This window comes from Vulpes lagopus, chromosome 11 (genome assembly GCF_018345385.1).
Source record: "Vulpes lagopus strain Blue_001 chromosome 11, ASM1834538v1, whole genome shotgun sequence".
Lineage (NCBI taxonomy): Eukaryota > Metazoa > Chordata > Mammalia > Carnivora > Canidae > Vulpes > Vulpes lagopus.
In genome coordinates, this window is record NC_054834.1 from 21,520,370 (window position 1) to 21,538,104 (window position 17,735).

Sequence of the window (17,735 nt, forward strand, 5' to 3'; positions counted from 1 at the left end):
ATGAGAGGCAAATTTAATAAAAGCAAAATAGCATGGAATATTGGTTAAGGTGAAAAAATACTCAAAATAGGGAAACCATTTGGGGACCATTTAAAGTGGGGAAGATTTGATGCAAGTCTGAAGCAAAAAATTTGCACTGGGCATGAGGAATTGTAGAGAATCAAAAGATAATTAAGAAGTAGGTAGACTTGTCTGGATTGGATGATTTAATGACACTATTCTAGTTTAGTTCACTAGGGCTTTCTGACCAGAACTTTAAAAATGCAGAATCAAACATGAGGGGCATATATTGAGAAATAAAAGTTATTTTCTTGGCATGTATTTAAAACATCTAGGAATGAGTATCTAGTGGCAATTGGAAATTTGGACCACATAGAATATACAAAGACCTATTTTTAATGAAATCAGATAAGTAAAAGTTTTAAAATGAGATAAATATAGAACTCAGTATGAAACTCTACAAACTTCAATATTTCAGGGACAGGTGAGTTGAAAGGTCTTGAGAAAGAGTAGAAAGAGGAAAAAAGTGAGCAGAAACACAGTGGAACACTGGAACCCAGACAAGTCTTGGGTTTTCAGAAGGCAGAAGATGACAGAAAGAATACATGGAAATTGGAATATCATCAAAAGCAGTTTTAGAGGAGAGGTGGAGATGGTATTTCAGGAGATTGGAACTGAAATGAACCTGGAACTGAAAATGGTAGTGTATCAAGTGGTAATTAAGCACAGACAAAATTTGAGAAGATTTACAATAAAAAAAAGCATAGAAGATGCATTTTTTTTCTTGAGAGGAACTTGAATATGTGCCCATCAGTGCAACAGAGTTCCTTCTTGCACAGCCCAAGTTGTTATCTGAAGTCAGTTTCTCCTAGAGCTAATAATGTCACCATCTGCTTCACCATTACATCTACGGCTGCAGTGCGCCAGATGTCTAGTTTTTTCTCTCTTTTTTCATTTGAAATGCATTTGACCTACAACACTGTGTAAATTTAAGGTGTACAGCATGTTAATTTGGGGCATTTATATATTATAATATGATTGCCATTGTATCAATATTTGAAACCTCTATCACATAATTATCTTTTCAGTGGTTAGAATAAAGTTCTAGTCTCTTAGGAATTTTCATGATTATAAAACAATATTATCTATATTGTACATTCATCTTTAGGAGTTACTTGCTCCTTGTTAGAGGTTTTTACTCTTTTATTTACCTGTTGATGGACACTTAGGTTTTTTTTCTATATTTTAGATATTATGAATAATGTTGCAGGAAACATGGAGGTGCATATATCTCTTAAATATCCTGTCTTTGTTTCCTTCAGGTATATACTCAGAAATGGAATTGCTGAATCATGTGGGAGATCTATTTTTAATATTTTGAGGAAGCTCCATCTTGTTTTCCATAGTGGCTGCACCAATTTACATTCCCACTAACAGTGCCTGAGGGGTCTGTCTTCTCCACATCTTTGCTAACACTTAGCTCCTGCTTCTTTATGATAGCTGTCCTAAAAGATGAGAGTTATCTCATTGTGGTTTTGATATGCATCTCTTTAATGATAAGTCATGTTGTGCATCTTTTCATGTACCTGTTGGCCATTTGGATGTTGTCTTTAGAAAAGTGTCTATTTAGTTTCTCTGCCCATTTTAAAATCAGATTTTAAAAACTATTGTTTGTTTGCTTGCCTGATACTGAGCTGTATAAATTCTTTATAGATTTTGGATATTAAGCCCTTATCTGACAGAGGATTTCCATACATTTTCTCCCATTCAGTAGATTGATTTAATTTTATTGTTTCTTCCGCCATGCCAAATTGTAAATTTGATACAGTTTCATTTGTTCTTTTCTTTTGCTTTTGTTTGTGCTCTTATTGTTCTATCCAACAAATCATTGCTGAGATCAATGGTGAGGAGATTCTTTCCTACGTTTTCTTCAGAAGGTTTTGTGATACCAGGTATTATGTTTAAGTCTTTGATCAATTTCAAGGTAATTTTTATGGGTGGTGAAAGCTAGGTGCCTCATTTTGTTGTTCTGCATGTATTTGTCCAGTTTTCCTAGAACCATTTTTTGAAGAGACCATTTTTCCCCCCATTAGGTGTTCTTGGCTCTCCAGTTGAATATTATTGACTGTACATGTGTAGGTTTAGTTTGGGGTTCTCTGTTCTGTTCTGTTGGCCTATTGTCTATTTTTGTACCAGTACTATTTTCTTTTCAAGATTTATTTATTTATTTTAGAGAGAGTATGCATGCATGAGCAGGGGTAGGAGGGTGGAGGCACAGAGTTGCAGAGGGAGAGAGAATCTTCAACAAAGTCCCCACTAAGCATGGAGCCTTACTGGGGCTTGATCCCAGGACCCTGAGATTGTGGCCTGAGACGAAATCAAGAGCTGACTGCTTAACTGACTGAACTACCCAGGCACTCCCCCATACTATTTTTTATTTTAGATTTATAATTGAGTCTGAAATTAGGAAGTGTAGTGTCTCTAGCCATATTCTTTCCTCAGGATTGTTTTGACTATGTGGGGTCTTTGATATTTAATACAAAGTTTAGCATTGTGTTCTCCTATTTATGTGAAGAATGCCATATTATTTTGATGGGGATTGTGTTGAATCTGTAGATGGCTTTGGGTAATATGGACATTTTTAATAAACATTTTAACATTTTTAACATGTTTTCATGTTTTTTTTTTTTCAAAACACACAGTATGTGTTTCCATTTGTGTCTATTTTGATTTCTTTCAGCAAAGTCTTGGTTTTTATTGTAAAATTCTGTCACTTGGTGAAAACTTTTCCTATTTTTGATGCTTTTATGAATGGAAGAGTTTATTTCATTTTCAGATGTTTAATGATCAGTGTAGACACATGTAACCAATTCTGTATGTTAATTTTATATCCTGTAACTTTACTAAAATCATGGATTATTTGCAAGAGTTTTTGTGGAGTCTTGGGGATTGTCCATGTATAAAATCATATCATCTGCAAACGGAGATACTTTTACCTCTTCCTTTCCAATTCTGATAACTTTTATTTCTTTATCTTGCCTAATTGCTCTAGCTGGGATTTCCAGTACTGTGGTGTGAGTTGGCATTTTTGTTCCTGATCTTACAACAAAAACTTTCATTTTTTTTCTCCATCCATTGTAATGTTAGCTGGGTGTTTGTAATGTATGTCCTTTATAACGTTGAGGTATATTCCTTCTGTACCCAATACATCAGAGGTTTTATCATGGAAGATATTACATTTTGTCAAATGCTTTTCAGCATCTATTGAGATGACTATGGGTTTTGTCTTTCATTCTATTAATGTAATGTAATGTGTTACTTTTATTGACTTGTGTACGTTGAAGTATCCTTGCATCCCAAGGATAAATCTCACTTGGTCATGGTGTATAGTCTCCTTAATGACTTACATTCAGTTTGCTAATATTATTTTAGGAGTATTTGCATCTGTATCAGGGATATTGGTTTGTCTAATTGTTTCTAATATTTGGATGAAGACACTAAGGACAGTTTGGATCTTCCATTTAAACCTACTGCAGTTTCTATCAGGCCCTGTTCTCCCCTTAGCCATCACTTTATTAACAAGAACTTTTATCACAAAGTGTTTTTTAGAGTTAGCAGTATGTTTATTTACATGATTTTTTTTTAATTTTTTTTTAATTAACTTTTATTGGTGTTTAATTTACCAACATACAGAAAAACACCCAGTGCTCATCCCGTCAAGTGTCCACCTCAGTGCCCGTCACCCATTCCCCTCCAACACCCGCCCTCCTCCCCTTCCACCACCCCTAGTTCGTTTCCCCGAGTTAGGAGTCTTTATGTTCTGTCTCCCTTCCTGATATTTCCCAACATTTCTTTTCCCTTCCTTTATATTCCCTTTCACTATTATTCATATTCCCCAAATGAATGAGAACATACACTGTTTGTCCTTCTCCGATTGACTTATTTACATGATTTTTTAAAAATGAACTATTTCTCCTACAGCTTGTGTTGTGTTTGTATTTCTCTTCTTTGTCATTGTATCCTTCATGCCCAGAAGAATAATTTGAAGTTCTGGCAATATTCCTCACAACTTAGGAATCTTCTTGATACCAAGTATTTCTTTTTTAATTTGACTTTATTTTTTGATGTTTCAAATTTTATTTATATTCTAGTTAGTTAATATTTTTTTAATATTTAGTGTAATATTAGTTGCAGGAGAATTTAGTGATTCATCACTTACATATAACACCCAGGGCTCATCCTAGGCCCTCCTCAATGCCCATCACCCATTTAGCCCATCCTTCACCCACCTCCTTCCACTCCAGCAACCCTCAGTTGATGCCAAGTGAGAGACACTTGAGAGAAAGCTGAAATCATCAGCATCAGAATTCCTGAATTTCTCAGAATTACTGAAATTCTGAATTATGAGCAACTATGAGATAGTAACTATGACATTATGTTCATATACAAATATTTGTTGAGTCAGTAGTGTAAATTAGACTGACAAGGAAGAGAAAAAGATGATAATACACGCCCAAATTGGGGAACTGGGATGTGGACTCAGGCAGTCTGCAGCCTAGAGTCTCTACTATGTAACACATGGCCCCTTGTGTCAGATTTTTTTGATATTCTGTGCTTTAGGATGGATAGTCTGAAACCAATCAGAAATAGTCATCAATTAACTGAGTTTTTAAAAAAACCTAATTAGCTTTTTGTTAAGGAATACCTGTTATTAAATAAAATATGTGCAGAAACTGGATTGTCAAGTAATACAATTTCCTTTTGTTTTATTTTCCTAACTAGAAGTATCATTTGCCATAAGGATGAGTGTGATTTGGCAAAGTTCTATAATACAATTTATGGAAAATCTGTTCTTCAACTCTATAAAACATTTGATATCATGAATAAGACTTAAAAGGGAATAGAATCTCCTATAGTAGGAATCGTTCTAATAGTGGGTCCTGATTATCCTAGGCACAGCTACATAATCTGGATCCAAAGAGAAAAATCTAACATTAAGAAGTACAGTCTTCAGGGCACTTGGGTGGCTGAGTTGGTTAAGCATCTGCCTTTGGCTCAGGTCATGATCCCAGGGTCCTGGGATGGAGCCCCGCATCAGGCTCCCTGCTCTGCCCCTCTGCCCCTCCTGCTCTTGGGGGCATTTGTGCGCGCGCTCTCTCTCTCTCTCTCAAATAGATAAATAAAATCTTTAAAAAATACAGTCTTCAAAAATATTGGAATTGAGCTACGATTGTAGAGTGTGTTTCAAAATACATGTTCAAAAAAGGGATTTATTTAAAATGGAACAAATAACTTGCATCTGAATAGGGTTTCCTAAAGTATAATTCAGAAATTACCTACATCAGAATTGTACCTGTAGTCTAACATGCCCAGTGGTGTACCTGTAGTCTAAAATGCCCAGCGGTGTAATTCTGGCTACACAGTGAAAACACCTGAGATTCTGAAATAGAGTAGGTTCTGGGTATCAGTGTTTATAGCAAACCAAAAGAAATCAAGAGAAATTCCACTAAGAGTTTTTAAATGATTTAGTGTTGAGAATCCTCATCCTGGCCTATATGCTGGTGGGCGGCAGAGACCCTCTCTTCTCTTCGTATCCTCAGCATGTACAGAAACTCATTTATGGTATTTCTGAAGTTCTCCTTCATTATTTCTCTTGGACTTGTCCTTCCTGTCTCATCCCAGCCCTAGTACCCTCCAATGTTCCCTACCTTTGGAGACTGTATAACTCCCCACAATTAAACTTCAAAACCCTGGAAGTAATTCTGAATTTTGTCCTTGCAGTACAACAAGTGAATCATGAGTTCTCTCCTTTTTCCTTTCTAAATCAGTCCACTTTTTAGCTGTCAAGCTTCCTGTGCCAGTCAACATGTTTGTCATCTTGATGAGAGGCTCAACTGGCCTCCCGCTATAGACGTTCTTCTACCAGGATCTCCCATTTCATCCACAATGCATCCATCAATGCAAGTCTGATCATACTGTTCTCTGCTTAAAAGTTTTCCACAGCTTCCAATCACCTGACCCACCACCCACCTCCTGCCGCCGTGTATTCTAGAGAGGACTCCAATTTCGTGCCCTTTGCCTCTGCAGACTCCTCATCCACCCACCCCTTAAGCCATCCTCGGCTCATATTCAGCTACTTTCAGTGCCTTGAATGTACCTCTTATTTGCTACAGAACTGCTACCTCCTTGCCTCAGCTTGAAATCTTGGCACTTCTCTGTCCAGCTCCTTCTGGCCAGGTTCTCTTACTGTCAGCTCCCATAGTGCCATTTATTTCTTAGATCATAGCACTTTTTCATACTATTGTAAATGCTTACTAGATTTTCAGTATTTCCAGCTGGTACTTCTATAACGGAAGGTACTGTTTGTGTTTTGCTATTTTAATCTGTGTAAGGTTCCATTTCTAACACTGCAGTTGAATCAAAAAATGAGGTAAGCTTTAAATGGCTAACCCTGAAGATAATTAGGGTCTTAAAAGCTCCAGCCTAAAATGATGATTATGATGACCAGGAAGAGGATTGTGATAACACCTGTACTGCTATTGGATGGCATGTGCTTGCTCAGTGCTTTACGGGTGTTTTTATATCATTTAGTCCTCATGGCAACTCTATGATGTAGTTACTGTTATTCTAGTTTATGGAAGAGGAGACTGAGTTTTGGAAACATTGTGTAATTTGCACCTGGTTCCAAAGCTAATAAGTGGTAAAGTCAGAATCCAAATCTAAGCATCAAATTGTAGTGGTTCAACATTTGCAAATCAATCAGCATGTTATGTCACCTTAAAAGAAAGGACAGGAACCATATGATCCTCTCAATTGACGCAGAGAAAGCGTGTGACAAAATGCAGCATCCTTTCTTGATTAAACTCTCCATGGTGTATGGATAGAGGAAACACACTTCGATATTATAAAAGCCATCTACGCAAAGCCCACAGCAAATATCATCCTCAACGGGGAAAAACTGAGAGCTTTTCCCCCTAAGGTCAGGAACAGGACAGAGATGCCCCCTCTCACTACTGTTGTTCAACATAGAAGTCCTAGCCTCAGCAACCCGACACGTGGCAGGATACGTAATCAATACACGGAAATCAGTTGCATTTCTATACACTAACAATGAGACAGAAGAAAGAAAATTGTCCTTCTATCAGTGAAAATGTTAAACATTTAAAATTACATTATGATCCCGAGACACTAAAAAACTATTATGGGATAAAGCAGTTTGGAAAATAACCTACAAACCTAAAAATCTCAAACTTTGAAATTTAAGAGCACGCATTTGGTAAATATGTTTTTAAATGTGTTAATAACTACAATTTACAGTGAGATGTTGGAGTCTAGGTTTACACCTTAAAACGTTAGTGACAGAAATAAAAACGGCCTAACCTATCATTACAATAACGGTGAAGAAGTGTTGACTCTAGCATGTTTGACAGCGGTATATGCTGAGGGAGTTTATGTATTTCTTTTCATGATAATAGAGACGAAACTGTGGCCTTTCCTACTAATTGTGGCAAATTATATTAGTTGCCCAATTATGGCAGTAATATTAAATCTCCTTATATATATTCATTTTTAAAAAGTAGAATCTACTCTAAAAAACGATATTAAATAAACAGCATTGTTGATTGTATACCAATTTATAGAAAATGAGGTAGGGTCTCTGTGAATATCTCCACTTTAATATAGAAAGCCTTTGAGCATTAAGAAATGGCCAATACCTTTGAGGAGGTGGGTAGGGAGATGGGGTAACTGGGTGATGGGCTTTTAGGAGGGCACTTGAGGTAATGAGCACTGTTATATGATGAATCACTGAACTCTACCTCTGAAACTTCTAGCACACTATATGTTAAATGATAAATTTTTAAAAAGATGCCTAATACTTGAATTTCTTCGGACCTCATACTGGTACCTAAAATTTTCCAGTGGTAGTAGCCCCATGCTAAAGGTCAGAGATAATGAGCCTTTTCAGATCTAAAATTCTAAGTCCTGGTTGTGTAGAGTCCCTGCCCAGCTGAGTTTCAGAAGAGACTGCCAGTATGTGTGTGTTGATATGCAAAGGTTACAACTCTGGGAAGTAAGAGGGATAAGAGGCAACAACAGTAAATGCTTAATTTTTCAGTTTTAAATAGAGGTGTTCCGAATGTGTTCACAGGCAGAAAGATGTAAGCCTGTGGGAAGGGGAGACTGAACATGCTTGAGGAAGGAGAATGGATGCAGCAAGGTCCCAAGGGAAGAGGTGGAGATGGGTTCAAGATGATTGATAGAGGAAATGAGGGTGTCTGGGGAGTAAGAGGATTGATTGAGGAGATAAATTGGTAAAAAAACGAAGCCAGATGTTCAAAACACAAATGTTATCCACCTTACACTTTTATGTAGGCTTTTTCCTGTTAAAATGCCTTGATCAGAAACTGGAGGTCAGCTTTTCCAGTAATCACCATCGTTGGTATTCACGTACTGCATTCCTCCCACGTGTGGTAATTTTTGTTCTCATATGAGGGCTCCCAGAAGGAAAAGCAGGTCTCCGTTACACTAGATTTCACACGGTATCAGGCTCATTAATTTATTTATTAGTTGAGCATATGACGGCAGGTTACAAGCTAGAGTAAATGTAAAAGAAACCTAATAGGTTTTTGTTTGTTTAATTCTTCACACTAGACCTCACTTTTCAGCTGCTGATTGCTCTAACGTAGCTAGGAGAAGTATTTAAAAAATCAGATGTGTAAAAGATACACACATTTTAGATATTCTAATGATCTCTTTCAAACTACTTTCCTAAGGTTTTAGGAGCATGGAAACATTATTTTTATTTCTGCTGAGGATTTTTTTTTTTCAACAGAAGTCCAAAGTCTGAATTAATAACTTCCCAAATGCCTTGATGGCAAGAGCCATATGCGGAGGGTCAGAGCTAGAAAAGGAGTCAGAAGCACATCTGTTTGTTTGTGAGCTGAGGTTGTAATAGCAAAAGCACTTGCCTAATCCCAAGTTTTACTTCACTATTTTGAATTCTCTCCTCAGGAAGGCTTGATTAAAATATATTTGCAATAACTTCTGTCTCTTTCTTTTTTTTTTTAAATTTTTTATTTATTTATGATAGTCACAGAGAGAGAGAGAGAGAGAGGCAGAGACACAGGCGGAGGGAGAAGCAGGCTCCATGCACCGGGAGCCTGATGTGGGATTCGATCCCGGGTCTCCAGGATCGCGCCCTGGGCCAAAGGCAGGCGCCAAACCGCTGCGCCACCCAGGGATCCCACTTCTGTCTCTTTCAACTGGATTTTGTGCAATTAAATAATCCAAACTGGTGACTTTAAATGATAAACTTTTATTCTGAATATACTGTTTTTGCACAAGATTTAACACAACATTTTCTGGGATTATAAATATTTTTATAACAGTATTATACAAATTTTTACAAAATGTTTTTTATCAGGCTAGTTAATTTCCACAAAAGTGTCAAGAGAACATAATAAAGGGGAGAAAAGATCTTTTGTTCACAAAGCCAATTGGCCTTTTGCATGGATGCACACTGAGCATTTCAATAAAAGTATCCCTAAAAAGCATGATCCAACAATCATACAGCACAACAAAAAAGACAGCTTTGTTAGGTCACACTGTAAACTCAACTGGCATCTACACAAGACAGTATCCCATTAGTCTCAGTGGAATTTCTTTGAGTTAACTATGTGAACTAGAAATTAGGTAGAGGAAACTCTTGGTAAGTGTTTTCTGAGTCTTTGAAATTCTGGAATTTATTCAATACTTGATACTTCTGTTGTATTGATGTGTTCTGTACAGAAATGTACACGAAATATTAGCAATATTAACATTCTGCTAATGGGAAAACAATACAAGTTCTAAATAGTAACAAAGTATTTCAAGTTGGGGGCAAGTGAAATCATCATTCTATTCTACGCTTGAAAAAGTCACAGCATTCATTGTGTTTCACAAGGTCAAACTGTCTACCTCTAGATATTTTAATGTCAACTAACGATTAATGGAATAGTTCAGAGTTTTAAATTAAGACATAGAATTTAAGCTTTGGTGGAGAGAAAGATTTGAATGAGAAGTAAAATAGAAGAGAGCATCAAATAAGCAAGTAACACTTGGGTTGCAAAGGTCACTTAAAAGGGATACTGCCTATTTGAACCCAGTAAGGCCAGTTTTAAAGTTAATAAAAGGAATATTCTAGGAAAACTTACAAATGGCAGCAACACTGTTTTGTTGTCGTTGTTGTTTTTTCCAAGTAAAGCAATAACGCCTCAAGCATTAGAAACATGAAAAAAGATCATACTAAAGTCTTAGAGGCCCAGGACCTAAAAATCTCTTCAATCAAACTTGCTAACTAACTATGTCATGTTAAAAACCTGTTACAAATATGGACCACGATTGGTGTTTGGCAGTAATGCTGGTTGTTCAAATGAAGAAAATATAAAGAAACCATTAATGCAAAAGTCATTCCTGTTACTCAACACCAATATAAGACTTGTTTTGATTTCGTTTTAATGACAAACTACATAAAACTGGATGAGTAGAGAATGAAAGAAGCCAAAGAGCTTTCTTTTAAGCTTTCTTCTCCATCCCTTGTATCATTTTGTCTTTGAAAATCAATATTTATAACAGGTTATAATTTAAGTTCCTGTCAAGAATTAGAGCTCACAGAAAAATCCTAAATTAAATATAACAATTTGATGGGATGAGTGTTACTGTCTTTGAAAAAATGCAAAAAGTTTTGAAGACTAGTATTAGGCATGAGACCAATTTTGAGTCAGAAAGCACATTTTTACCCAATTTATTACCAGGTATGTGGTTCCCATAAATATAGGCTTATTTTATAACAGAAAATAAAGGATCGTAGCAAGACTCGTGCATGTAAATATATTTTGATGGCAAATGTAATCAATAGGACCCTGCCAAGAGATGCCAAGTTTAACTGTGATTAATGCAACAACAATGTAGTTGATGAAAACACACTATTTCAGTGACATTAGCCATGAAAATATACTTAATAGATTTTAAAGATAATTTTAAGGTAGTTTGTTGTATGCTGGAAGCAATTCAGTTGTTTGAATGTGCGTCATATATACACACGAACTAACATGATTTTATATTGTTATCCCCTTCCCAACACTTTCTTGATTTAAAATAGTCTAGCAAAAGTTAACAATACGTTTTAAATATGTAATCAACAAACAACATGATCTCAACATAGTGTTACTAGAGTGAGAAGTTCTCTATTTTTTTAAATCACTTTGGTGTTTTCTAAAATGTCAATACCAGTTACAAATGAGACTACAAAATCACAACAATGCGGTAGAAATGGTAACTGATGTCAATTCTTAGAACAATAGCTGGCAACGTGATTCCATTCCCACCCCACCCCTGTTTTTAAATAAAAAATAGTTAAATAAGGAAATATACACAAATGGTTCCTAGGGTATATTGGTGGTGGGAGGGAATTACAAATGGATGCAAAGCTGAAAACAAAACAGGTATCTTTTAAACTAGGCTAACGACTCGGGTTCTGTCTTGGACACACGGAGCATATTAGAGCATGCTGGATGATGTCAGTAAGATATGGACTTAAAAAGGATGTATAAGAAAATTTCCAGCATATACACACACCAATATTTGGCATGTTCAAAATAAGAACAGATGCATTTCACCATAAAAAATATCTGTATACTTCCAGCCTTCGGCAGAATTACTCACGTGAACTAGAATTACGCATTCTTTGTTTTTACCCTTTCTTCAAACACTGTTTACCCCTGAAAATTATTTTTAAAAGCATAAATAATAATCTACCATATTTACTCTATAATGAAATATCCGATTTACTACACTAATCATTTTCACCAATGAGGCTGTATAAAAACAACTTTGATTATTCACAATCAAGTATTCATGTGCATACATACAGATTCAAGGTTTCCTATTTGTTCAGGTTAATTATAAAACCCTCATCAAACTGCATGGAAATTTTGGTCAAGTGATCGTACCCTTTAAAACGGAGGGCGAGAAGCAGCAGCAGCAGAAACGTCTGCAGTGTACGTGCTACTATTCGAACGAACAAAGAGGAAACCTAGTGTAAATCTTCATTGAGAACATATATGTACTCTTCAAAAAATAAATGTGTCAAATCTGATTTATGTACTTAAAATATCTGTACATAGGTTTTCAGGCAAAAGCACGAGTCTGTATAAAATCCATGAATTCCCATTTCACCATTTACCTACCCCAGTCATTCGGCATTGACATTGCACAGTATATTCAGAGTAATTTAACGACATTTTTAAAGATGACTTAAGTGCATTACACCGCAAGGTTCAGAGTCTTACATAACAATAATGTCACTCGGTTAACTTTTCAAAGGACTATACTCTACAGTAAGAGGAAAACAAACCGAAAGTTAAAATAGCAGCAGCATCATGCAAAATACCCTTGGTAACCAAAGTTCATTTATCACAAGAGAAAACGTTGCCCCTCCCCCCAACAAGCTTCTCTTAGAGCATTTTGAAATATCTGGCTAGCACTACATAACTTTACTGTGAACAAAAGAAACATTACATCAAAGCATTGATTAAGGGCTTACATTTATGAGGAAATAGGTCACGTGTTCAAATTACATCTTCAAGCACCTTTTAGTTTAATAGTTTATCTTAGTTATGATTTTCAAACACCAATCCTTTACCCCCGGCAAAACTTAATTGGTCATCATTTGTGTTATACTTTTGGCGGGGAAGCCATTCTTCATAAGGCATTTTATTCATGGCAAATTTTTATTTTTGGTAGAAAATTAGCCATTGTTATTATTATTATTATTTCAACAGATCCCATCAATCTCGCTTTTTCTATTTTGTTTTTCAATTATAACTACTCAGAGCAGGAAATAATTTTTAACAGAAGAATACGTGAAGGCAAAAATCACTCCTTTTTCCCCATCTAGAGATTTTCTTAGTAAAAGAACAAGAATTGCAGCAAGTCAAAATTCCAGGTCAAGACAATTTGTATGATTCATAAACAGTGTGGGGAGCCCTTTTACATATAATCACCAACAACGCAAACAACAAGCTCTCCAATTTTCCAATAGAGCATGTATAGAATTTTGCTTTGATGTTATACATAGATGATGCAGCATTCACACAAGTTTAAGGATCTGAGACCCTGACATGCAGCCAGTGGGTGCCATATGAGTCTGCGCCTTAGATTTATGCCATGGTATGGGCCCAGCTAATGTTCTGCTCGTTCCACAGTTGACCCTATTTTAATGCAACCGAGGGCTCATGTTTTGGCAGGGTCTGGAGTTTAATTATGCAGACTGAGTTTTAGAAGGTCATAACTGGCAGTGTCTGCTGCCAGATAAAAGCCAAAGTAGTACAAACTGGACTCCAATGATGGACCACAGGGAGGGATTCAATCCAGAAACACCACCACAGTCGGTATAATCCTCCTGTTGGGGAGAAAAAAAAAAAGGAAAAAGAAAAATCCTGAAGAAGTATCTAGTAAGCCATCTTTCAGAGCACACGTTTTCAAGCCACTTCTGAACTCACCTGATAAAAGGGCTTTAATTTGAATCCAAAAAAATTATATTACCCTAGATTTTATAGTTCAACAATTTTGAATAAAGTGATTTCCCTAGTACCATTTCAAGAATGCTTTAAATTTTGAGTTGCAGATTCTGATGATTAAGAAAGAAAATACCTTAATAATAAATGCTCTTGAGTAATATACCAGATGCTAAATAAATAAAAAACTTTCATAGTACCAGATATTCCTGTATATTTATAAAAAGAAGGAGTAAAAATTTTCTATCGGCTTAGAATTCCCAAGAATTAATGATTTTAGAACTATTCTCAATAAGATAAAGTTTGTAACTGGTAAAGTCAATTTGAGAAATGATTTTCTCTATTTTCCAAATCTTTTATATCCAATTTCAAAGGTGAACATACCAGGCTATAAATGTAGCATCTGGACCTTTACTAAAATTAAAGAATAATGTATTTGAAGCATACATGCACTGTAAAAATATATTCAAAATAAAGAGCTAAGCTGGCACCAGATGTTTAAATTATAGAATCATGAAATATAAGGAATTGCTATACTTATTCAGAATCCCCATTGTCTGGTGGTAGCTCATGAAGTTCGCTACTAATGCAGAATTATCCTGGATCTTTCATCCCTAGGTTCTGTATTTTGCAACATTTTCTACATCCTTTAATTCCTTTTAGTTACTGAGTTCATAAAATTGGTTTAGAAAAATAAGTAGATCTGAGGCTTTTTACAAAGAGAATTCACTAACGCCAAGGTTCATTACAAAGAGAATTCACTAGCGCCAAGGTTCATCATCATCAAATAATCAAAATAATAGGCAATGTAAGTAAATAAAGTAGTAAATGTTCAGAATGATTATCCAATGACTCTGAGCTTGCAGAGAAGAGAATATCAGCTTGTTTTCCCCACTAGGGTTTAATACAGTGCCTGCCACCCAGTAAATTAATAAAATTTCCTCTTGAGCTGCATTTTGAGGCAGAACACCTTTTTCTGTTTGTTATTTTTCAAAAGCTATCTCCTAAATCTACGGAGAAGCATAAGGTGATGTTCCATTCTTGGTCCTCATTCTAGTTGACTTTTCAAGAGCACTGGGCAATGTACAGCATTCTCGTCTTTCAATATTTTCTCCTGTATATTTGCCCAACGTATCTTCTGGTTCCCCCCAAACTTGTTTTGGGTTCATCTTACTCTCTTTGGCTCAAATTGCTTCTCTTCATTTCTCTCCACATGATAGACTTTTCCAGGAGTTATTTTGCTTTTTATATTTTCCTCCTAGGTAATCTAATCCAGTCGTACAGCTATGAATTCTATTCATTTGTTAATAGCTCATACTTTTATCCTTTTTAGTATAAAAATGTTTTTTTTTCACTTTGCTTTTAAAATTTTGACTTTCAGTTTTAATGGACAAATAAAATTATATTTAAAATCTAGATTTAGGTGATTTGATACACTCAGATGTTGTGAAAGGTTACCACCTCCAAGATAATTAACATGTCAATCGTCCACATATTTATCACTTTTCTTGTTTGGTGAGAATATTTATGTTTTACTTTTCTGGGTAGATTTCAGTTCTACAGTGTTATCAACTATAGGCATCATGTTTTATTAGATCCTTAGACTGTTTTCATCTTATAGCCAAAAGCTTGTATCGTTTTACCAACCTCTCCTTATCCCTCCCTAGCCACTGGCAAGTAGTTTTCTACTCTTTGTTTCTATCAATTTTTTTCTTTCCTTTTTTTTTTTTTAAATAGAATCCACATATAATTGATATCATACACTATATGTCTTTATCTGGCTTTGTTTCATGCAGCATAATGCCCTCAGGGTCCAATCCTGTTAACACAAATGACTAGATGTCCTTCTATCTATCCAGACACCACTTCTTTATCCATTCCTCTGTTGATGGACACTTAGGTTGTTTATATATCTTAGCTACTGAAAAAAATGCTGCAATGAACATAGGTGTGCATCTATCTTTTCTCGTGTTTTCATTGTCTTCAAATGAATATCCAGAATTGCCACTTCATATGGTAGTTATATTTTTAATTTCTGAGGCAGCCCCATACTGGTTTTCATAGTGGTTGTACCAATTAATATTCCCACCATTAACAGAGGATTCCCTTTCTCCACATCCTGCCAGCAATGGTTATCTTCTTGTCTTTTTTATAATATCCATTCTAGCAGGTGTGAGGCGATACCTCCTTTAAGTTTTGATTTGCATGTCTCTACTAAGTGACACTGAACCTCTTTCATGGACAGACATGTCTTGGATATACTGCAAGTTCAGTTTCAGATATTCAATAAAGTGAGTATCTCAATAAAGCAAGTAAAATGAATGTTTTGGTTTCCTACTGCATATAAAAGTTATGTTTATACTGTTGTCTCTTAGTGTACAATAGCATTATGTCTAAAATCTGGGCTTTCAGTGAGTCTTTTTTTTTTTCTCTGCTGGTGGAGGGTCTTGCCTCAATTACTGATGGCTGCAGACTGATCGGGGTCTTTTTTATGTGCACATATGCATGTGTATATTTATATATATATATACGTAGATGTATATATATGTGTGTATATATGTATATATATTTATTACATAAATTCCTCATAGCACTTCCCCCTGTATTTTTATAATCCAGAAGAAAAGAGATTCCCAAAAGGTTTTCACTGTGCTCAGTTTTTTAAAAATACAAAAACAAACATCAGGATTACAGGAAGCTGTTAATGTACGGAATAGAGAGTGCATATGAACCGCCTGGCTATCAAACCCATGACTCAATATCCAGCTTCCACGTGAGGTCCAGGAGGTTCCATGAGCTGAAGGCTGGGTAGATGTGGCCAGTCATCAAAATAAGACAACAATGAAGTTTGCTACATTGATTGCCTCTGCCTTTCAAGAACAATTTCTCTGTAGTCTGTGATGCTGTTTATAGTATTGTACCCACAGTAGAACTTCTTTCAAAATTCAAGTCAATCCTCTCAAACCCTGTCACTGTTTGATCAACTAAATTTATGTAATATCTTAACTCCTCTATTGTCATTTAACAATATCCTCAGCATCCTTACCAAGAAGAGGTTCTGTCACCAGAAACCACTTTCTTTGCTCATCCATAATAAGTGAGTTTCATCCACTCAAGTTTTATCGTGAGATTGTAGAGATTTCAGTCACATCTTCAGGCGCCACTTGTAATTCTAGTTCTTGTGCTATTTCCACCTCGTCTGCAGTTACTTCCTCTACTGTAGTCATGAGCCCCTCAAAATCATTGATGAGGGTTGGGATCTACTTATTCCAGATTCCCGTTCATGTTGATATTTTGATTTGTCATGAACTGTGAGAGTTCTTCATGACATCTACAATGGTAAATCCTTTCCAGAAGGTTTTCAGTAAAGTTTGCCCAGATCCATCAGAGGAATCATAATCCATGACAGCTATTGCCTCACAAAATGTATTTCTTAACTAACGAGACCTAGAAAGGTTGAAATTGCTCCTTGATTCACGGGCTGCGGAATGGCTGGTGTGTTAGCAGGCATGAACACAACATGCATCTCACCGTACATCTCTATCATAGCTCTTGGGTGGTTAAATGTGCTCTCCATAAGCAGGTACATTTTGAAAGGACTCCCCCGCACCCCTGTAGGTCTCAACACTAGGCTTCAAATGTTCAGTAACCATGTCATGAACAGATGCTGTTATCCAAGCTTTGTTTTTTCATTGATAGAGCACAGGCCGAGTAGATTGACTTAGGGGCCCTGGAGTTTTCAGAATGGTCAATGAGCATTGACTTCAACTTAAAGCCACCAGCTCATGAGCTCCTAACAAGAGAGACAGTCTGTCCTTTGAAGATGGGCATTGACTCCTTGGCTCCAGCTATGAAAGAACTAGATGCGGTCTTTTTCCAATAGAAGGCTGTTTCATCTACACTGAAAACTTGTCACTACCCTCAGTTCGTTTCTTATATAGTTAAGAGGTCCTGGAGGGGAAGTGAGGGTGGTGATGAGGTAACTGGGCGATGGACACTAAGGAGGGCATGTGGTGTAATGAGCACAGGGTATTATATGCAACTGATGAATCACTTAACTGCATCTCTGAAATTAATAATATACTACATGTTAATTAATGGAATTAAAATAAAAAAATTAAATTAAAAAAAAAACCCTGCCACTTAGTGCTTAGCCATTTTCCTTGATTACCTCAATAA

General features: G+C 36.0%; 1 protein-coding gene and 1 long non-coding RNA gene across 8 annotated transcripts in view; one reads left to right on the forward strand and one right to left on the reverse strand.

Annotated features, from left to right (window-relative positions):
* The window catches only part of LOC121471835, a 166,069-nt gene that overhangs the window by 78,427 nt on the left and 69,907 nt on the right, over positions 1–17,735 (forward strand). The window lies entirely within an intron of this gene.
* Positions 9,297–17,735, reverse strand: part of CACNA2D1 (calcium voltage-gated channel auxiliary subunit alpha2delta 1) — a 477,825-nt gene continuing 469,386 nt past the window's right edge. For all 7 annotated transcript variants that reach the window (XM_041722688.1, XM_041722686.1, XM_041722687.1 and 4 more), the window contains one exon: positions 9,297–13,441. In XM_041722688.1, coding sequence (XP_041578622.1) covers positions 13,325–13,441 — 117 coding nt within the window. In that variant the 3' untranslated portion in view covers positions 9,297–13,324. The remainder of the gene's footprint in view (positions 13,442–17,735) is intronic.